Source organism: Phacochoerus africanus, chromosome 4 (assembly GCF_016906955.1).
Source record: "Phacochoerus africanus isolate WHEZ1 chromosome 4, ROS_Pafr_v1, whole genome shotgun sequence".
Lineage (NCBI taxonomy): Eukaryota > Metazoa > Chordata > Mammalia > Artiodactyla > Suidae > Phacochoerus > Phacochoerus africanus.
This window is the reverse complement of record NC_062547.1, coordinates 42,500,881-42,524,874: the sequence shown is the minus strand read 5'-3', so window position 1 is coordinate 42,524,874 and position 23,994 is coordinate 42,500,881. Positions and strand designations below refer to the sequence as shown.

Below are 23,994 nucleotides of genomic sequence, written 5' to 3'. Positions count from 1 at the left end.
AAAAGTTAGCAGATTAAGCTATTATAGTAGGGTCTTCTATTAGTGCAGTTGAATGCACTTACAGTGGATACAAATACAAAACTCTCGTGTAAAAATCAAATTAAGAATTATTGTAGTTTCTGTTGTGGCACAGTGGGTTAATGATCCAGTGTTGTCTCTGTGGTGCCATGGGTGTGATCCCCGGCCTGGCGCAGTGGATTAAGGATCTGGCATTGCCGAAGCTGAGGCATTAAGATAATCCTCGCCGACCCGCTTTCTTTACCTCAAGAAGACAAATATTGCATAACCAACACAAAAAGGGGGAGATGGGGGAGGACAGTTTCTAGAAGTGAGACTAGATTCCAATGCCAAACAAAATGAGCTAAGGCTAGAGGAGAAGGGTATGCCTATAATACCAGACAATTATGGTCTAATATTTCCCACTTGTCAAATTCAACTGTCACCAAGGAAAATAAAGTTTATTTCTTGGGTAGAAGGTTTCCAATAGTTTTTAAGTCTGAACCTTCAAACTTGGAAAGCTTTCCTCCAGGTTACCAGCAAGGGTCTTATCAACTTCATGTAGGATTTTGAGAAAGTCTTCCACCTGTGAGGTGAACAAAAGAACCAAATAAACATATGTAGAGGAAAAAGTGTTTTAAGATACTGACTGTTACTATAAAAATGCTTTAACCTATGTTTTCTAAACAGTACAATGGAAAAGAAATGTTGAGAGATCCTCAGATCAAAGTATTGGTACTTTCTGGAGAGTCCTTTGAAACATCAAGAAGTGATATGGTTTTTTTTTTTTTTTGGCTGTGTCCACAGTATGCGGAAGTTCCTAGGCCAGGGATCAAACCCAAGCCACAGCTGTGACAATCCGCTGGCTGAATCCCTAACAGCTAGGCCACCAGGGAACTCCATTTCATTTACTTTTAAACTGGTATTTACCAGAGTTTTATTATCATCTTCCTTGCTGACACATTCTCATACTCCCACATTCCATACTTCATTTTCTTAAAAAAAGTTATTTTGAAATTGCTTCTAATAATAGCAATGTGAAATGCAATTTGAAAAACCATAAAAACCTACTGACTATACCTAAGAATCCTACTTTTTATTAATATATATGCTATACTAGAAAGGGGTACTATAAATTCAGTGTTGATTTCTTTCTCTTAAAATTTGAACGGTCCTATTCAGGTTAGTTCCGCAAACTATCCAGCAGTCATTTATCTGACAAAGCCATTAAACTATATGCATTATAGGTACTCTCTTGACAACAGCCTCAAACATCAAGTGCTTACTTAAAACCTTTTATTATTAATCCTCTGAAACTCAGCCACCTACACACTTACTCCTACTCACCACAGGGCTATAGAAAGGAAGAAGGTTTTCAAAGGCACAGGAACACTTCTGTTTGCTTAACTGACCCTCCTTCAGTCCCTGAGCTACAGTCTCCTAAAACAAAAACAAAACAAAAAAAGATCTGACGTCAAAAAAGGAAAATTTCTAAAGCTACATCTGGTGAATGAATACAAATCAATAGATCTGATTCCCTACTGATCCTACAGGCATTTCAGATGTCCCAAACTGAACCCACCATCAGTCCTGCTTGTGCAATCCAAACGTGTGCTCCAGTTCAGTCCTTATTTTAGTGAAGGCACCACCACCCACCCAGCCTCCTGCACAAACCAAAAATGTGGGGTAGAGCCAATACTTCTTCCTCCTCTGCTGCTAGCCATTCCCCCTAAGAGTTTAATTCTACTCTACTGAATCTCCTTCCACCCACACTTCCACTATTTAAGCTCTCATTATTTTTCAGATGATACTTATTTATGTATTTATTTTGGTCTTTTGTCTATTTAGGGGGGCATATGCAGGAGGGCATATGCAGGTTCCCAGCCTAGGGGCTGAATTGGAGCTGTAGCTGCTGGCCTATACCACAGCCACAGCAACACCGGATCCTTAACCCACTGAGCGAGGCCAGGGATTGAACCCAAGTCATCGTGGATACCAGTCGGGTTCATTAACCGCTGAGCCATGACGAGAACTCCTTTCAGATTATTCCTGAAAATTACTGCCCACAAGAGCCTGCTGGGTAGTCTCCTGGTCTCCAGCCTCAGCTCTCTCTAATCCTCTCTCTCTATTAATTTGGAATAATCTTTCTAAACAGACTACATCATTTTGATGCTTAAAATAAAAAATCTATAGTAGCCCCTCAATTTCCTCAAGATTAAGTCCAAATTCCATTAAGAACGGCATATCAGAACTGTCATATCATGGTTTATTCTCAGTCCACTTTTCTCCTATACTCACATGAAAATTAAGAAACATCTACGTCCCTCCCTCTAAAAAAACAATGGCAACAACAAAAAATGGGGAAAATACTTGCAATGAATATGCCAAAGATATAGAATTACCCATAAGTTCATATAAGTAATCAAAATAGATAAATTTATAAAGCGGGTAACACAAATAATATACAAATATATGGAAAGATATCTGACATAATAACAAAAATGCAAATCAAAATAAGGCACAATTTATCTACCATTGAACTTTACTTGATATAAAAATTATAACACACATTAATAAGGACCAAGTAAAACCAACATTTACACATATCAAAAACATTTTGGAATATGGAGTCGCCATTTATGTCTCAGTCATCTTCACATTATCATGCTGAATCCAGCGACCTAGCTTCTTAAAAACTAGGCTAAGGTAATAGTCCTAAATCTAGAAAAGGAAAGCAGGATAATATAACCAGGAAAAAAAAAAAAATCACCAGAATAACTGACACATGTTTTAAGGAATATTCTTTAAAAAGCTCATGAATACAAATATATTCTTCATAGTTATATTTATAAACATATTTTTTCTAAAACATATGCATAGAAAGAATATGCTCAAAGAAAGGACATGCTAATAATCCTGAACATATTCAGGAAGAATATTCCTTACAAGATTACAATAAATTTTGAAAATTAATTTTTGGCAAATTGGGTATTAAACTGGCTCTCAGAGAAAAGTCTTTCAAAGTGAATTGATCTAGAGTCAGGAAAAGTGCTTACAGTATGTTAAGTGAAAAGAGGAACACCTAAAAACTGTATAAACTGGTGATAAGTACATGGAAAACACAAATAAATACACCAAACTACATGAGCTGCTGAGTTTAAGAGAATAACCTTATGGTGATAAGTTTTTTCTTTCTCTATTTTTCCAAATTTATATAAAATAAAACATAATAACACTAATAATAAAATTTGGAGCAGTAAACAACTCAAACTTTCTTTTGCTGAAGAAAGTATTAACACATCTTTCCTACCTTTGTTAATACTTGGAAAATATTAGAAAGAAATTCACATGAAATATCCTTCAAGATTTTCAAGTGGAAATCATCTTGGGTTAAATCAGACTTTTTCGTTTCTTCTGTGTTAGATTCTGCTGAGTTCTCTGGTTTCTTCTGACAATGTTCCATATTTTGCAAGACACGAATCAGGCTGTCAATGAGAGGAAGATCTACTGTACAAACAAATCAAGAGACACGGAATCACCCAGTTAAATTTGGTTACCACTCAATCATTCATTCCTGCACATGTACTGAGGACCTGCTATTGCTAGACACTGTATTTGAGGTACTGGAGATATAGTGGCAAACCAGAGCATTAGGCCTCAGCCTTCAAGAGGCTTACATTTTTATCCTCTCTAATAAGTAAATGAATACAACAGGTAAAAGAAGAAACCCAAAATGATGAAACAGAATAGATATCTGAAAATATAATTCAGGAAAACCCTCCACCCCCAAGACTAAAATTTGTAGTTTGAAAGTACCAGGAAAAATTGATAATGAATGGTCAACACTGAGAGATACCTTTTAAGTTATTAGATTTTAAGGATTAAAAGAAATGGGGGACAGATATATTTTGAAACAGTTTATAACCACTAGAACAAAAATACAAACTTTGCTAAATGTCAGAAATACACACAAAAACAAAGCAAATAAATCATATACTGAGGTATTTTGATATAAATGTACAATGGAAAAATATGACCGCATTCAGATCAAATATACCTATCAATACATTTAAACAAGTTTAACTCATTTATGAAAAAGAAATCAGGAGTTCCCATCATGGCACAGTGGAAACAAATCTGACTAGGAACCACGAGGTTGTGGGTTTGATCCCTCGCCTCGCTGGGGTTAAGGATACAGCGTTGCCGTGAGCTGTGGTGTAGGTCGCAGATGTGGCTCGGATCTGGCGTGGCTGTGGCGGTGGCGTAGGCCAGCAGCTGTAGCTCCTAGCCTGGGAACCTCCATGTGCCACGGGTGTGGCCCTAACAAGACAAAAAAAAGAAGAAAAGAAAAGAAAGAAATCAACACACATAAAGTATTTAGAAAAGCTGAAAGAATAAGACAGACAAAGGTACTGGGGCAAATGTAAACAAAAGGAAAACAGAGGATGTGATCTTTCTATCTGATATAAAGGACTTAAGCTAAAAAAAAAACCAAAAAAACAAAAAACAGTATTACGAGGGACAAAGACAGGCAATTTATAATGAACGTCTATGTACCAAATAATATGCACTGACATTCATTAAGCAAACTACAAATGGTAAAAAGAAAAGAACATATTGGTAGTAAAAGATCTTAACTTTCCTCTCATTCCACATCAAATCAAGTTGAAAGAAATAACTACGGTTCTAGAAGATCTATTCTAGCTCAGGCCTCTCCCCTCAGGTCCAGACTCAGACTGTCAGCTCAACAGCCCCACTTGGACACTGAGTAGTCATCTCAAACTTAACATGTGTTATACCAGTCTTTCCTAGTAAATGGCAACTCTTTTGAACAAAAATGCCAGACAGAGCTTGACTTTTCTCCTTACCCTCCTCATCCTACAGTCAGCAAATCCCATTGGCACTACATAAAAATGGTCAGAATCTGACTATTTCTTTCTTCTTTTTTTTGTCTTTTTGCTATTTCTTGGGCCGCTCCTGCGGCATATGGATGTTCCCAGGCTAGGGGTTGAATTGGAGCTGTAGCTGCCAGCCTACACCGGAGCCACAGCAACTCGGGATCTGAGCCTTGTCTGCAACCTACACCACAGCTCACGGCAACGCCGGATCCTTAACCCACTGAGCAAGGGCAGGGACACGAACCCGCAACCTCATGGTTCCTAGTCCGATTCGTTAACCACTGCACCATGATGGGAACTCCAGAATCTGACTATTTCTGCACCCCCCACCCCTGTCACCACCTTCATCCAAGTTATTCCATCTCTTGCCTCAAGTTCAGAGCAGCCTTCTAACTAGTCCCACTTTGGTACCCTTGCCCCTCTACATTTCTTAACAGCACATCTGCTGGAAAGACTCTATTAAAGTCAGCTCATGACTATCCATCCTCTGCTTAAAACCCTTTACAGCTCCTTAATTCATTCAGAATAAAAGGCAAAATCAGGCCCTCTGCATTCTGGCCACTGTTACTTCTCTGGCCCCAGGTGCTATTAAAAACATTAAGAGAATTCAATAAAGTTACTAGACACAAAATATACAGAAATCAATAGACTTCATATATTCCAACAACAATGATCAATAGAAGACATCACAGATAATAGCAATCTTAAGAGTAAAATAGCTAGGAACAAACGTAATAAGAAATATTCAAGGAGTTCCTGTCGTGGCTCAGTGGTTAACAGCTCCGATTCAACCCCTAGCCTGGGAACCTCCATATGCCGCAGGAGCGGCCCAAGAAATAGCAACAACAACAACAACAACAAAAAAGACAAAAGACAAAAAAAAAAGAAATATTCAAGATCTGCAAGAAGAAATCACAAAACATTACTGAGAGACACAAATAAGACTTGAACAGAATTCCTGTTGTGGCTCAGCGGGTTACAAACCCGAATAGTGTCCATGAGGACATAGGGTCAATCCCTGGCCTTACTGAATTAAGAATCCAGTGTTGCCATGAGCTGTGATAAGGGTCGCAGATGCGCCTCGGATCTGGCATTGCTGTGGCTGTGGTGTAGGTTAGCAGCTGCAGCTCTAATTCAACCCCTAGCCTGGGAACATCTACATGCCATGAGTTTGACCCTAAAAAGACTTAAAAAAAAAAAAAAAAAAACAGGCAAAAAAATATGTGGATGCGGAGTTCCCATTGTGGCACAGTGGTTAACAAATTCGACTAGGAACCATGAGGTTTGCAGGTTCAATCCCTGGCCTTGCTCAGTGGGTTGAGGATCCGGCGTTGCCATGAGCTATGGTGTAGGTTGCAGACTCGGCTTGGATCCCTGAGTTGCTGTGTCTCTGACGGAGGCCGGTGGCTACAGCTCCGAATAGACCCCTAGCCTGGGAACCTCCATGTGCTGCAGGAGTGGCTCAAGAAAAGGCAAAAAGACCAAAAAAAAAAAAATGTGGATTGTGAGTGTATAGTAGTTACTTCTGAATGGCCGGTTTACAAGCACTAGGTTCTCCTTCACAAATTTTATAAGTTTTTTTATTGAGCTTGTAGTATGATTATATTCAAGGGCATAAAAGCACTAAAAAATGGGAGAAAAATAAAATGAACAATAAACGCATCTGATAGACTAGGATTTAATTTAGTGAACTAAAGTTATACTTGCCTTTTCCTATTTTTAGATACTCCTGTTCAGCCTGTGAAGCATAGATGGCAGACAACACTGAAAAAACAGAGGCTAGCACTGTTTTCTGTTCTTGAAGTATGATGGGTGGATCGTCAGACTGGCAAAATTCATGGCAGACCAGGTCAAAAAGTAAATTCCAAGTGTCCTTCCCAGTATCAGGACTCTGTACTTAATAAAGATGACAAAGAAAGTAGTAATTTAAAAACAGAAAACAATTATATGAGTAACTACTGTGATTCCCCATATGACATCTTACCAATTGCTTGAATTCCATCATCCACTGTGGTAAGCAGTTGTAAGATATGCATGTAAACATCGAGCCCTTCTGGGTTTTTCAGAACTAGATACAAAAAGCAAAAGCACTGAATCAACTTTACTGTCTATGGGATTGCAATCATTCATTTATTCAATAAATATTCAATACATATCAGTGACGGCCATAAGGACTAAGGATAAAACAGGGGACAGGACAAAGTCTCTGTGTTCACTAGAGCTTACATTCTAATGGGGGAATCAGTCAAAAAACAAACAAATATTACACAATACAATCAACAGACACGGGACAAGAAGGACCTGCCCCACGAAAGCAACAATACAGAAACCTACTAGGTAATACTTCATCATTCTAGTTTACTTGAATAATCAGGACAAAAAAATGACTGAGACTTTTACAGAATGAATATAAGGCCCAGGGCACCAAACACCGACAATAATGATGTTCTTAAAACTTCACAGTATCATCTTAGCTCTCTAGCTGAGAATACTAAAACCACTTAGCTAACATTTTTATGATCAATTTTGGATTCCTAGAAACTCACAATCCTAGTTCTTCAACCACACAATTACATGAAAAGACAGTGAACAATTATAAGATGGTTCAGGAAACAGTCATGTGCCTACTGTTTTCAGGCACTATGTCAGAGGCTGGGAAAACAGATGTAGAAGATGTTGTCCCTACCTTCATGAAATTTATAGTCTAAAAGAAAAGATGATAATTAAAGGGGTAATAACAACAAAGTACTATGAACTTAACACTACAGGAAGTCCAAAGTGCTAGAGGACCACATAGCAAGTGGACTTAATATAGTCTGGAGAGTCAGGGAAGGTATCTTAAGAGAAATGGTTACGCAGAAACCCGAAGGAGCAAAGAAATGTTGGAGGTAGAAAGAAAGTGGCGTGCAATGGCTTGGAGTCAAAAGAGTTGGGTTCAGTTGAAGAAATGAAGGAAATTTCATATCGTTGAAACAGAGGATAAGGAATAAGGATGGAGAAGTACTGTATAGGGCCTTATAGGTCATATTTTTCAAAAATCTGGACTTCATCCTAAGGAAGGCAACTGAAGAGTTTGAGGCATGAAAGTGAGATGATCAGTGTATGTTTTGGAAAGATGGTTCTACAGCCTAGGTTTAAAATGCCCTAGCCTCAAGGCTGGGAACTCAGGTAAGAAAATGTTGCAGCTCTCCAGGGAAGAGAGAGTTGCCTGATGGTGGCACAGATGGCTTCAGAAAAAGTCAGGAACGAGATTTGGAGGTTAACTGACCATGGGAAAAGAGTGGACTGAGGAAAAGTGTGTCAGTAACAGCTTCCATGTTATCCAAATGGAATAACGATTACTTCATTTACTGAGACTGAGAATACTGAAGAAGCAAGTTTGGGGGGAAAATGGACAAAGGATATAAAATTAAAAAGCATTAACATGGGCTATAAAGTACCAAAAATGTGCAGCTGACCAATAAGCAGATCAATTCATAAATTAATTTTCTAGTGACTAGCAATAAACAGGTTCAATGACCTACAAGACTGTAACTACTCTTGGGAAGACACCAGAGCCCCAGAGCTGGTCACCTAAGACTAGTTCACACACACAAGGAGAAAGAAAACAAGTAATGTCTGACTAACTGAAGAAGCTGTCAAATGTCCGATGGAAAATAAAGCACAAAGAAAACCTTTTTGATATAAATTACATAAACTGCAGGAGATTTTGAGATAATAATCATAATTACTGCTGAACAAGCCAAGTAATATGAGAACAGGTACTTTGCAACCATTATGATTCTTGCAAAAAGCAAATATATTGTCACCACAAATACTAGTAGTGAATCAAACCTGACAAAGATTAGCTATGTGCTGTAAGGAAACTAAGAAGATGTATCTAAGCATACTTCTAGCAACTGGATTTTCCCAGAATATTTTGCACAAAAGAGCTCACCTACCGTACTTGTTTGGCAGCTTCAAGTACACAGGGCACAATTCTAAACACGGGTTGCTCTTCAGAATCTTCCTGGGGTTGGTCCAGAGGCTGAAGAGCCCCATTTCGAATCCATTCCAACATTAGCTTCTCATCCAAATCAAAGAGCTTGTCCACAACCTCCCCCACCTTCACCAGCAAGTCAACTGCAGAGAATAAAACAGACACTGAAATTAGAAATAAAATTTTTTTAAGCAGCAAGTCTAATCAAAACTCCTACAGCTAGTCCAAGGAAGTCAAATCTTGCCAAATCATCACTGATTCCAAAAGCAATTTCTTTACCACCTTTATTTAAATTTGCTTGTCTTCCTTTATTTTCAGGTGGGGGATCTGATAAATCTGTATCCTGGGAGTTTAAGGAGAAACTTTACATCTTGAACTGAAATACTTTCTCATCTTACACTTAGTTGCTAAGTGACCTTCAGAAACAGTTACCTGGTTTCCTAACAACTAAACATAAATTTCAAATTTGTTTTCTAGTTTACACAGTAGACTTACCGTTTGTTGAACTTGACATGATGAAGCACATGCTATCATAAATAGCTGGATGTTCCCGGATTCTTTCAACCCAGACACTGGCCACTTCTGACTGGGAAAGGCAAGTAAGCAACAACCTACATGATAAATGTGAGCTTAATATGTATCTTTCAAAAACAGTAAAGGAAATTCAAGAGTGAAAGAGCAACTCTATTTTCCTTGATTCCCTTATGGATAAGTAGGTAGAAGCCATAAAAAAACAAAGCATACCTGCTTGTTTCCAGCAGAGTAGGAGGGTCTGAATCATACAAACAGTGCAATAGTACCTGGCTACAAAAACAACAACGTTAATAACCCAATACACCTCACTTTTCTCATTTCAAATACCAAAGCACTGTTTCCATTTAACTTTTTAAACATTTTAACTGTGAAATCGAGCATATACACATAGAAACCTGTGAGATGCAAATCCATACTGAGTGAATAATTATAAAGCAAGAGACAGAACAGAGCTGCATCATCACAGCCGTTGTGTGTCCCTTAGAAATCACAATTCCCTTTCCTACCTAGAGATCCGACTACCCTCCTGACTTATCCAGCCATTATTTCTGAGCTCTACTCTACAGTTTAATTATTTTATATATTTTGGGTTATGGTTGTGAACTTTGTATGAAAGAAACTGTACTGCCTATATTCTTTTGAGTGTGAGTTCTTTTGCCCAACATCATGTCTTTAAGATCTACTCATCTTGCCCCTGTAGCTGCAGATTCATTGCTGCAGTACATTTCATTGTATGACTACAACACAATTTTTCCAGCCCACTACTGATGAACATTTGAGTTGATTCCACTGTGGGGCTATTTCAAGCAATGGTTCTATAATACTTTCTGAGTATCGCAATGTACGTGTGCACCATTCTCTTACCATATACCTGCAAGTAGCATCAATGGGTCATAGCATATGTGTATCTTCTAATTTGACTAGATGATGCCCAACTGTTCCAAAGTCATCAAACGAATTTATACCTCATCAGAAATGTAAAGTGTTCCACATAATTTTAAGATCAGCACTTAATTGTTATTTATGAAACTTGTCAATATTACTCATTTTCAGATTTTTAACAGGGATCACCAGAGATCAAAACATAATCCTGAGTCATTTACTCCATGAGTGACTGTAAATTACTGAGGGAATAAATAACTTAAACTAAGATCTTAAAGTCTTTCCACACTTAGAAGAGGTAACGATCTCTATTTAGAGCTCCCAGATACCTGAATCCTATGATTAAATCCTACAGCCCTAGCTGAAAATAACTGCTTAGACCAGTTTTCTTAACCTATCATGGCACAAATTTCTTTGAGATTCTGATTAACAGCCTACAGCATCTGCCTAGAAAATGAATATACTCATAAAATGTCGCACACAATTCAAGGGTGTTCTCAGACCTCTTAAAATAACCACCAGTGTTCCCACAATTAGAAACCCTCGGCCCAAAACTTTCCTGCATGTGGAAGAGAACTAGCCTCCAAGCAGAAAACATGAGCCTTTGAATCACGGGGCAACCCTGCATCCTCTAGTCTGTTGGCAAGTTCCGCACCCTAAGCTAAATCAGAATTCTCAGGGTGACACTGGTCAGCAAGTCTAGTTTTTCTGGTTTCTAGCTCTGGATCCTTGGATTCCCTGAGCCTAAACTGTTTTGAACTCTGGTCAGGTGCCTCTATGTTCAAGCTTTGCCCCACTGGTTCTTATCCTAAGTGGCTTACCACTTGCTGACAATTTTCCTTCTAATACATACAAAAGGACTAAACCCTGAATCATGTGGAAGCCCTCAGCTACCATCAACACACAGTCAAGTTCCTGGTGAATGCTTACTGGGAGAGAGGATGCACAACACTTCATATTTTCCTGCCTCTCCTATGTGTGGGATTTCCTTGGGGATATGAAATATGAATCTATTTTTTTTTAAAATATGTATCATATAATAAAAACTTACCCAAGATTTTTATCACTGCTGATGGACAGACATATCTCCTGGAAACAGGCCATATTACCTAAAATTCCCACACAGATTTCCTGCCAAATCAAATTTCAGAGGTCACAATGGCTCTGAGGTGAAAGACACATATATAAAAATAATAACTTGGGAAAAAAAACCCTTTCACTGAGTCAAGTTTGAGGGGAGAAAAAGAGGGGGCAGTAGTAGACAGAAGTAGACTGCCTGCATCCTAACCGGACAAGTTTCCAGGAGTACTTGAGAGGAGAAGAAAGATATAAGATCAAGAAAGATTAAAGGCAGGCAGGAGTTATGGAAGAAGAAATCTTATGGATGAACTGAGTCATAAATGACTGGCAGGACTCAAATATGTAAACAAGAAGGCAAACAAGGGGAAAACTATCAGCAAAAGCAGGAAGGGAATAATGTAATAGAGTGGACATGGCTAATATGGTGGGAACCGGCCACTACAGAAAGCTGCCTGGCTGTAGCATTATAGTGGGAAAGGAGTGTGACACCAATACGGCAGGGAAAACGGATCAAAATTAAGAGCCCTAAATACCATGTTGAAGGGTTTAGACTTAATCTAGGAGGTTATTTGGAGGCATGAAGGTCCTTGAGGAAGGGATCAACATGCTGCAATATTTTAGCAAGATTATTTATGGCAACAAAATGCATAATGCATGATAGTGAGAAAACCAGAAAAGAAGTTAATAACCTCAGTACTAACAGCTAATATTTACTTAGCACTTACTACACCCAGGCACTACTCTAAGCACTTTCCACGTATCACTTCATATAATAATTTATGAGATACATACTATTATTGTCCCCATTTTTCAGAGGAGGAAAACAAACCACAGAGAAGTTAAACAACTTGCCCAAGATCACCAACTAGGAAACAGCAGAGTCCCAAAGCCTGAGCGTTTAACCACTACACCTTACTGCATCTCTGAAATCAAGGTGCAAGAGGATGAGGGTGGTGATGACAGGTGTGGGAAGGGATGAAGGTGAGAAAGACTCAAGGTGAGAGGGGAATAATTTAATGGGAGGAAAGGGAGAAAGCAGTTGAAAATAACTCTGAAGTTTTAAGTTGTTTCATTTCTCCAGTAAGATTGATCACCTTGACCAAAAAAAAATATGTATATATAAATATTGGAAAAGAAAGCAGAGGTGGAGTTCCCGTCGTGATGCAGCAGAAACGAAATCTGATTAGTATCCATGAGGACGCAGGTTCGATCCCTGGCCTCAATCAGTGGGTTAAGGACCCGGTGTTGCCATGGGCTGTGGTGTAGGTCGCAGATGTGGCTCAGATCCCACATTGCTGTGGCTGTGGTGTAGGCTGGCAGCTGTAGCTCCAACTGGACCACTAGCCTGGAAGCCTCCATATGCCGTGGATGGCCCTAAAAAGACAAAAAAAAAAAAAAAGAAAGAAAGAGAAAGAAAGCAGAAGCAGGACACAATGAGTTCAATTAAGAGAGTGCTTCCAAACTTGTTAGAACATAAAACGGACTCAGGGAGCATGTTAAAAATACCAATTTCCCAGTCCTATCTCAGAGCTACTGAATCGAAATCTCTAGGTTAGAGTCTAGGAAGCTATTGTTTACCAAGCCTATCATGTGATTTTTCAGACTAAGTGCACAATCACTGAGTTAGGGAATATGGAATTTTGGATTGGAAAATGCAGCATGCACATAGAAAACGCTTGAAGAAAGATGGAGATAGAGCACCAGAAATTAGAAGGGAGGTCACCACTTTGATTTCATAGGCATAGATTTGCAACTTCATGGTGTAAACAGTGGATGACCTCACTAAGGAAGTGCCTACAGAGAGAATAAGGAATCTGAGTCTACACCTTAAAAGGAATCCACACTCAGTGTGTAGGAAGAAAGTAAAAAGCCAAAAAAAAAAAAAAAACTAACAGAGAAGTGACTAAAGAGGTCAGAGATCAGGAGAGTGAGGTGATACCAAAGCTATAGCAGTTAAGAGTTTCAATAAAATGTAGGCGGCCAAATGTTGGGAAAAGATTGCAGTTCTCATTTGGCTCAGTGGGTTAAGAATCCGACCAGTATTCATGAGGATGCGGGTTCGACCCCTGGCCTCGCTCAGGGGGTTAAAGGATCCAGCATTGCTGCAAGCTGTGATGAAGGTCACAGATGTGGCTTGGATCTTGCATCCCTGTGCCTGTGGTGTACATAGGCTGGCAGCTGAAGCTCCAATTCGACCCCTCGCCTAGGAATTTCCATATGCTGCAGATTCAGTCCTAAAAAGACAAAAAAAAAAAATGTTGGGGAAAGATTAAAATAGAGTAGAGGCAGAAAAGAAATTAACACATTTCCCTTAAAAAGTAAAGAGGGACTAACTGAACTTCAAAGTCTTGACTACTCACTAAAATCACCTGGGGGAGCCTCACACTTGGAGAGACAATTTTAACTGATCTGGGAACGGCCTGACTTGGGATTTTTTTAAAAGCTCCCTAGGGCCAAGCTTCCCAAAATTCGGGCCAACGTGACTAGCATCCCCTGGAAACTTGTTAGAACTCCTCGATCCTACCCCAAAACTACTGGATCAGAAACCCTGGGGGCAGACCCACTAATCAGTGATTCTGGAACACACTTAAGTTGAAAGCCTGTGTCCTAGGTGGTTCCAACGTGTGGCCAAGGCTGAGAACTGCTGCCACAAATAGGCTACGAACTGCAGACAAATACAATAATATGACTAACTCCTGAAAGGGGCCATTCTTAACATAAGCTTATTTTCTTTAAGTACTAATTGTGAGTTAATGTACTTAGTTAAGAAAAATCCAGGAGAAAATCACATAACTATCAAACCTTTATATTAATATAACAACACAAGGAAAAAGAAGTTCATTAGTTCATTAGGCCCCAACTCAGGTAGAGCACTGTAGTAAATAAAATTTAGATTCAACATTCAATGTGTAAAAATATCCTACAGAATTCATAATTCTGTAATTCATAATTTCAAAGAAAGAGAGATAATATAGTACAGTGGTTACAGTGAAGTCAAGCAGGCTAGGCCCCAATCCCAGCTCCATTCTTTCCTAGTTGTAGGACCCTGGACAAGTTTCTTAACCTGAAACTTAGTTCTTTTATTTACAAAGTGGAGATAAATGCCTACCTCACAGAGTAGTAAAATGAAATACTCAGGAAAGAGCAGTTCGTAATTATAATTACTTAATCATCCATGATATACAATGCACACGGCAACCTAAGTGGCGTTAAAGAGAAGTAGAGAACTGTTTTGGTGCATTTACTATCACCACTGGCCACTGAGAGCTTACTTATTTGAGAAGGCTTGGAAGAAAAGTACCACCCTGGATAACAGATGTGAATATTGAGAGGGGATGGAGGGCATACAAAGGGAGACAAGGAGATGGTGATCAGAGGAAGCTCCTGAGATGAGCAGACAGGCCGTGATAAATTAGAAGGACTATCTAGAGTGTAGATTTTATGCCAGAAAGATGATTTCAATTCAGATTGTGGAAAGGTGTGAGCAACAGGCTGAGGTCAGAATGGAGGTTTGGTTTTTGGGTTTTTTAAAAGCCACACCCGTAGCACATGGAAGTTCCCAGGCTAGGGGTGGAATCGTAGCTGAAGCTGCTGGCCTATGCCACAGCTACAGCAATGCCAGATCCCAGTCACGTCTGTGACCTACACCACAGCTTACGGTAACGCTGGATCCTTAACCCACTGAGTGAGGCCAGGGATCACACCTGCGTCCTCATGGCTACTAGTCAGACAGATGACACTGAGCCACGACAGGAACTCCAGAGTGAAGGGGTTTAAGCAATGGAGGACTTTATGAATAAAAATGAGCAATAAACTGACAAATGGGCAGTCTGGGCACTGTTCCCTGTTCTGCCACATATTAGTAGCATAATTACGGTCATGCCCATCTGGTGTCCAGAGCTGTTAAATGAAAGTATTGATCTCCCGGGTCCAGCCTAAATCTAAAATTGTATGACCAATAATTTTAAATAGCACATTACTTAGTACCTGGTAATCATCAATAAACATCTGCAGACTGATCTGTAGCCAGTAAGAACATTAAGTGAGAAAAAAAGCGACTACCCAGCACTACCCACTGTTATTGCTCCAAAGAGGCAGTGTTAGAAACGCACATACTTACTCTTAATCGAGGACATCTGGATTTGGCCAATACGCCCATAAATATGTCAGGAGCATTAAATTCTTGGAGAAACAAAGCCACATCCTGAAAACAAATGAGTATTAACACGGATTCTAAATATTCTACATATTCCTCCTTAAACCCCATAGCTTGGGCAACCAGAAAGAAATTTAATTCCATATATACCTCCTTTCAGGCACAAGGGCAAAAAAAACCTAAGGTAAGGAATCGTGTCAACAGACAAAAGTAATGTTTGAGCGACTCTGGGGTATGTGGTTCCCTGGCACTGGAACAATTCCATAAACAAATCTAAACTAAATGCGATATTCCAGAGAACTGTTCTCCTCCTTCTGTGTTATATGTCTTTACCTTAAAGACCTTTCTACCCACCAGGAACTCTCATTAAGTCACTCAAGCACATTTGCTGATTGGCAGGTATTAATGCTAGAAAATGGAGTAAGGAAAATAAGTAGGAGTTTCTGTTGTGGTTCAGAAGAAACTAATCTGACTAGGATCCATGAGGACGCAGGGTCGATTCCCTGGCCTCACGCATTGGGTTAAGGACCCGGCGTTGCTGTAAGCTGTGGTGTAGGCTGCAGACACGGCTTGGATCTGGCATTGCTGTGGCTGTGGTGTAGACCAGCAGCAACAGCTCCAATTCAACCCCTAGCCTGGGAACTTCCATATGCCTATGCCGAGGGTGCGGCCCTAAAAAGAAAATAAGTAAAAGTCATAATTCCTGCCTCCTAAGAGCTTAAAACTCGAAAGAGAAAACAGATAAAAACTCCGACTGGGTCATGCCCAAAATCAGAACTTTTGCTTTCAAAATCCTCAACAGAATAAAATGCTGATCACAATGTAACAGCTTCACATCTCCTTCGGAGAGTTTGCCCAGTCCCCAGTGCCTCTGAAGAGACACCACATAGGGCAATGAACCTGGAGAGGGCATGTGGCCTAATCTCACAAGGAATGTGGGTCCCCAAACCTAATCAATTAGCTGTGGAAATCTGCACTATAAAATCTTCAAATAATAAAATTAAGTTTCTGGCTGTCTATTGCCTCAGATTTTCACCAAACTTGAGACACGTTTTTGCAATAGCTTTAGAACACATGCTATGTAGCTTATGTGAAAATGCACTTCAAAGGGCCCTGGAAGAACGGCTAAGAGAGAGGCAATATTCCTTCAAAGCAGCTGAAACTGGGGTAACCTGCATGGTTGTTGACCTGGAGAGACATACTGTACTTACTAAGAGATCATGGCCAGAGAGAACAATATTTTCAAAGACATACTCCAAAATGAAAGCAGCAGATGCTCTCCACCCTAAGTGATCAAGCTGTCTGTCATGAGGATAACTCTCTGCAGCATGCAGGGATTTATTTATTTAATGACAATTAATAATTCCTGGAGTTGGAGTTCCTATCGTGGCTCAGCAGCTAACGAAATCAACTAGGATCCATGAGGACGAGAGTTCAATCTCTGGCTTCACTCAGTGGGTTAAGGATCCAGCATTGCTGTAAGCTGTGGCATAGCTTGCAGACGGTCTCGGATCCCGAGTTGCTGTGGCTGTGGCGTAGGTTGGGGGCTACAGCTTCGATTCGACCCCTTGCCTGGGAACCTCCAATATGCCCCAGGTGTGGCCCTAAAAAGCAAAAAAATAAAATAAAAATAAAAATAAAAAACTGATAAAATATGTGAAAGCCTTAAACACTGAAAACTACAAAACTGTGCTAAAAGAAATTAGAGAAGACCTAACAGATGGAGAGCTATCTCTTGTTCACAGATCAAAAGACTCATTGTTAATCTATAAAGTTCTTCTCCTAAATAATCAATAACTTCAACTCAATCCCAAAATCCTAGAAGGTTTTTTGTAGAAAGCGACAGGTTGATTCTAAAATTAATTTGGAATTTGCAGATGACATGATACTATACCTTGAAAATCCTAAAGACACTATCAAAAAACTGTTAGAGCTCATCGAAGAATTTGGCAAAGTCACAGGACATAAAATTAATACACAGAAGTCGACCACATTTCTATGTACTAACAACAAAAGATCAAAAAGAGAAATTAGGGAAACAATCCCATTTACCATCACATCAAAAAGAATAAAATACTTAGGAATAAACCTACCTAAAGAGACAAAAGACCTGTAGTCTAAAAACTGTAAGATGCTGATGAAAGAAATCAAAGAGGGGAGTTCCCGTCGTGGCGCAGTGGTTAACGAATCCGACTAGGAACCATGAGGTTGAGGGTTCGGTCCCTGCCCTTGCTCAGTGGGTTAACGATCCAGCGTTGCCGTGAGCTGTGGTGTAGTTCGCAGACGCGGCTCGGATCCTGTGTTGCTGTGGCTCTGGCGTAGGCCTGTGGCTACAGCTCCGATTCAACCCCTGGCCTGGGAACCTCCATATGCCGCGGGAGCGGCCCAAGAAATAGCAACAACAACAACAACAATAACAACAACAAAAGACAAAAAAAAAAAGAAATCAAAGAAGACACAAACAGATGGAAAAACATACCATGCTCTTGGATTGGAAGAATCAATATTACCAAAATGCCTATACTACCCAAGGCAATCTACAGATTCAATGCAATCCCCATCAAATTACCAAGGACATTTTTCACAGAACTAGAACAAAATATTTTAAAGTTTGTTTGGAAGCACAAAAGACCCAGAATAGCCAAAGTCATCCTAAGAAAGAAAAATGGAGCTGGAGGAATCAAGTTCCCTGACTTCAGACCATACTACAAAGCTACAGTCATCAAAACAGTATGGTAATGGCACAAAGATGGAAATATAAACCAGTGGAATAGGATAGAAAGCCCAGAATATTTTTTTTTTTTTTTGCTTTTTAGGGCTGCACATGCAGCATATGGAGGTTCCCAGGCTAGGGGTCCAATCGGAGTTCCAAGCTGCGTCAATGACCTATACCACAGCTCACAGCAACAACAGATCCTTAACCCACTGAGAAAGGCCAGGGATTGAACCCGCAACCTCATGGTTCCTAGTTGTACTTATTTCCGCTGCACCACAATGGGAATTCCGAAAGCCTAGAATTAAACCCATGCACCTACAGTCAACTAATCTGTGATAAGGGAGGCAAGAATATACAATGGAGAAAAGACAGCCCCTTCAATAAGTGGTGCTTGGAAAACTGGACAGCTACAAGTAAAAGAATGAAATTAGGACACTTCCTAACACCATACACAAAATAAACTCAAAATGGATTAAAGACCTAGATATAAGACCAGACACTATAAAACTCTTAGAGGAAAACATAGGCCAAACACTCTCCGACATAACCACAGCAATATCTTCTCAGATCCACCTTCTAGAGTAAGGACAATAAAAACAAAAATAAACGAATGGGACTTAATTAAAAGTTTCTGCACAGCAAACGAAACCCTAAACAAAACAAAAAGACAACCCACAGAATGGGAGAAAATATTTGCAAATGAAGACACTGACAAGGGATTAATCTCCAAAATTTATAAACATCTTCTGCAGCTCAATACCAAAAAAAAAAACCAACCCCATCAAAAAATGGGCAGAAGATCTAAATAGACAATTCTCCAAAAAAAACATACAGATGGCCAAAAAAACACATGAAAAGATGTTCAACATCACTAATTATTAGAGAAATGCAAATGAAAACCACTATCAGGTACCACCTTACACCGGCCAGAATGGCCATCATCAAAAAGTCTACAAACAATAACGCTGGTAGAGGCCAGCAGATGCAGCTCCAATTCGACCCCTAGCCCAGGAACCTCCATTTGTTGCAGATGCGGTCCTAAAAGAAAAGAAAAAAAAACTTTGAAAACAATTTGATCTTTTCTTTAAAAGTCAAACAACATAATGTCCTTACATACTTATACAAAGTTCACAGCAGCTTTATCTTGTGACAAACTCAAACATCCATCAACAGGTGAACAGATGAATCAATATGATATAAACATACAATGGAATACCACTCAGCAATACAAAGTATTGTTTTTTATAGATAAACTATAGGTAAACAAGAACTTGGATGATACTGATGTTGAGTGAAAGAGCCAGACACCTACAAAAAATTCTTCTTGGAGTTCCCTGGTGGCCTAGTGGGTTAAGGATCCAGCATTGTCACTGCTGTAATGCAGGTTTGGTCCCTGGCCCAGGAACTTCCACATGCTGCAGATGTGGCCAAAAAAAAAATTTTTTTTCCCTAATCATATTCTTTAAATACACAGTTTAGTACTTCAATTATACTTCAAAATATATGCAGTTTTTTGTGTGTCAATTATATCTTAATAAAGTTGCTTTTAAAAATGACCCCACTCAGTGGGTTAAGGATCCAGTGCTGCCACAAGCTGCAGTATAAGTCACAGATGCTGGTCGGATCCAGTGTTGCCAGGGCTGTGGCATATGCCCCAGCTACAGCTGCCTACAGCTCAACTCAAACCCTAGCCAAAGAACTACCATATGTCATAGGTGAGGCTACAAAAAGAAAAAAAAAGTTGAAGACAATGAGTAGCCACTGACAAATTTTAAGACAGAAGAATACAATTAAATCTGTGTTTTAGGAAAAAGAAAACTTAAGTGGCAATGTGGACAGAAGGGAGATGAAAGAGACTAACACAGGATTTTAATCAGGAATCTATTGAAAAAGCCCAGGTTATAAAAATGAGAGAGTATATCAAGTAATCTCTTTGTCTCTCTTTTTTCCCCTTATAAGGCTCTTTTTTCCCCTTATAGGGCTACACCTGTGGTACATGGAAGTTCCCAGGCTAGAGGCTGAATCAGAGATGTAGCTGCCAGCCTACACCACAGCCACGCCAGATCTAAGTCACAGCTGCAACCTGCACAGCACCTCGCAGCAATGCAGGATCCTTAGCTCACAGAGCAAGGGCAGGGATGAACCTGCATCTCACAGACACTGTCAGGTTCTTAACCAGCTGAGTCACAAGGGGAACACCCCTTTTCTTATCTGTAAATTAAGGTTACTACCAGTATTACAGGCTTACTGTGAAGAGCAAATGGAATAATATACATGAAAATGCCTTCAAGCTATAGAATACACTACAAACATTAAAATATAACTGCAATTTTTTACATGTAATTCTTTCTTGTCTCTTTCTTCTAATTTAATTGTGGTGCATAAGTGGTCTCCTAACTCTGAACCTGCTCTCAAAAATAAGTGCAGTGTTCTTTTTAGGCAAGTAAGTATGAGACCTTCCCTGGGCTACAAGTATTGCAGCATTCATGAGAACTATCTATGCGGCCCAAATCTAAGTTCACTCAGATTCTCTACCTTCAAAGACAAAGGTTTAGCATTTATAGCTCCTGGGACCTCATTTCCTGTACCATATATAGGAATAACTACAGGTATTAAAGTTTTTTTTCCCAGAGACTTTGGGACTGAACCTTTAAAAAAAAAATCCATTCACCACCTCTTTACCCAACAGTCTTTTCAGTTTCATTTCCAAACCATACCTCATCCATTGACATATCCCATACTCTGCAAATTTCATTCTCCATTTCTTCATCAAGCTCCATCTGCTGCTCCTCATCATCAGAGCTGGATTTGGTGTTTTCAGGGCTAACAATCTTCAGAAACACAAATGGAGATGAATAAAGGCCGTCCACAGTACTTTTCAAGTAATGATATCCCCAAATCATTTAGAAGTCACAAAGACAGCATCTTCAAAATATCTTCTCTTGTAAAAAGCTTATTTAAAAAAAAATTAGGGAGTTCCCATCGTGGCGAGATGGTTAACGAATCTGACTAGCATCCACGAGGACACAGGTTCAATCCCTGGCCTCGCTCAGTGGGTTAAGGATCTGACGTTGCAGTGAGCTGTGGTGTAGGTCACAGACATGGCTCAGATCCTGCATTGCTGTGGCTGTGGTGTAGGCCAGCAGCTACAGCTCCGATTTGCCCCTAGCCTGAGAACATCCATATGCCGCAGGTGTGGCCCTAAAAAGCAAAAAAAGAAATAATAATAATACCATGGGTACCTTGGGTAAATACTGTTGTTAGGCACTGGTGTAGAAATGCAAAGATGAATAAGATTTAATCCCCTGCTTTCAAATAGTTTAGGATCTAGTGGGGGAAAAGACACACAAACTGATACAACAGAAAAGGCAAAGTGATTCAACTGAATTATGGACAAAGAACTGTAAGAATAAAAATGATGGACTAGTGACCTAAGTCTGGAAGAAGTTTTCCCAACTTCTCTTAGGAGGTGATACTGAAGCTAAATCTCTGAGGAGGAAGTGGAGTTTTCGTGTGAAGAAGAGAGAAGAGCGTAAGAAGAAAATACAAGAGTTCAGAATCAAGAAAGGGCCTAGCATGTGTGGGGAATGGTGAATAGTTTAGTGTGTCACAGGCAGGTGAATCTGAAAAAGTTGCAAAGAGCCCAAGCAAAGAAATCTGCATTTTTCTCCTGAAGGCAAAGGAAAGTATGATGAGTTCCCATGGACAACTTTTTTTTTTTTTTTTTTTTTTAATTCTGGCAGCTGTGTAGAAGATGCGCTAGAGAGGACAGTGATTGGAAGTAGGGGAAAAAGTAAGGGAAACATAAGAACGTTCACATTTACTGAGAGGCTCCTGTAAGGCAAACACTATGGTAAGCACTCTATGGCCACTATAATATTAGTTCATCTACACATTAACCCTATATAAAATAACATATATGTTATCATCCCACTTTATAGAAACTGAGAAAGAAATCGGCTAGGCGACTTGCTCAAAGTCACACCGGGCAAGCCTCGCCTTTGATATCTGGGTTGTACGACTTCAAAATTGGCATTTATTCTACAACTTTAAGTCCAAGAAATTTCTCAGTTAGGACCTGGCATTCCAGAACTACAGTGGAATGGCGCGCAAAAACCCTAGCAATGTGTTTACATGGTCATGTTTTTTGGAAAATTTGCAAAAGTAAAATATTTTAACTGCAAGCATTCAGCATCCCTGCAATTACAATTCCTTTTGTGCTGAGCGTAACAGGGAGTGGATCCCGGCAGCTTTGGGGTCCGCGGAGACCGCCAGGACGCAAGGGGTGAGACCCAGCCTCTGGGGCCTGGGAAGGGGCTGGAGGGGGCCGCCAGAGGCGGGGCGAGGGTCTAGGGGAACGTACGGTGAGCCCATGAGAGGCGCGAGTTTCCGCACCTGGATGAGCCTGCTGAGGACGCCGAAGAGCCAGTGCTTACTGTACACGGTGCTGCCAATGCAGTCAACCCCGGCCCGCCTCCTCTTTGTCCTCGTCCCCACTGAGCGGCGGCGGCGGCGAAGGGTTTCTGTCCATGACGCCTCGAGCGCGAGGGAGCCGCTCCGGAAGCCGCGAGAGAAGGCGAGAGGCCTCTAGGTGCCAGAGGGCCCGGCGCGGCTCCCGTCACAGCGCCCCCTGTTGCCCGGCGCCCTAAGTGCGGCCCAATACGCCCATCAGGCTAAGGGTCCGCCCAATATGCCCATCAGGCTGGGAAAGACTTGATGGTCCTCAACGCTCTACCCAGGACCTCAGTGCAGTTATTTTCATAATTGTTATTTGTCACCCTAACTGGACCAGCTACTCCATCTCTCCAGGAGCTCTTAGCCTGATTGGAAGGGACGAGAGTGGAAGGCAGGAAACAGGACAATGACCGGTACAGATGCGAAGCTATCCGCCCTCTGATCTCTGGGCAATGTTGCCATACTCATCGGTTTCATTCTTCCCCCAGGTGTGGTCGGAACCCTAGGAAAGACGAAAGTCAGCAGTAAGAACGTCAGTATGACAACTCCCTGTACATTCAGTTCCTGCTTCTATTTCGTCGGATGGTACTCAACCTCAAACCCAGTGCTCCCCTGCACCCCACAGCAAATATTTAACAATACCACTTAACTTTAGCGAAATGAAATTTATAGATCATTAACCTACCTCAACACGTAATTTCAATAATTTCAATACGGTTTCCTTACAAAAACCAAAAATAAAATTAATTTAAATAATATGTATGTTAATGTTTTAAATGTTCAGGCACAACTGTACTAGAAGGCACAATAAAAATCTCCAATTTTGTTCCATATACATTAAAGCACTGTGAGCCCAACATTTGTAAATGCCGAATGACAGAGTTGTGGTTCCATCAGGACCCTGCTTCTCAAAATCATGAACAGATGATGGTAAAATTTCTACTGAATTTAAGTTCCAGTTTACACAGCAATAGCACTGTAGAAGTTCTAAAGTATATTAAAACTGGACAAAAAACACTCTGTTAGTACATAAAATACAATTGGATCCTTGGCTCAAATAATTATAAACATTTTTTCATCTTATGTGCAGGGGCAGACCCGAGTTTTGTGGAGCCTGAATTATGCAATTTCACAAGCCCCTTTTAGGGAGAACAGTACAAACTTACAAATATTAAATTAGTTACAATAGGAAATATTTATTTAGAATGAGAAAAAAGAAATCACAGCAAATTACCAATTTTAAGTAGCCAAAAAATACCTTAAAATGAAATTCAGAAAAATATCCAACTGTTTTTAT

At 40.1% G+C, this 23,994-nt stretch overlaps 1 protein-coding gene across 1 annotated transcript; it reads right to left on the bottom strand.

Moving 5' to 3' along the window:
* Positions 1–431: 431 nt before the first annotated feature.
* On the bottom strand, positions 432–22,816 carry SAAL1 (serum amyloid A like 1). Its single transcript, XM_047776176.1, is given in 13 exon segments — positions 432–583; positions 1,345–1,437; positions 3,308–3,504; positions 6,603–6,791; positions 6,880–6,957; positions 8,832–9,017; positions 9,370–9,485; positions 9,619–9,678; positions 11,342–11,421; positions 15,491–15,574; positions 20,960–21,073; positions 22,638–22,713; positions 22,715–22,816. Coding segments are annotated over 13 exon segments (1,425 nt in total). The 5' UTR covers positions 22,774–22,816; the 3' UTR covers positions 432–490.
* Between the last annotated feature and the right edge of the window lie 1,178 nt (positions 22,817–23,994).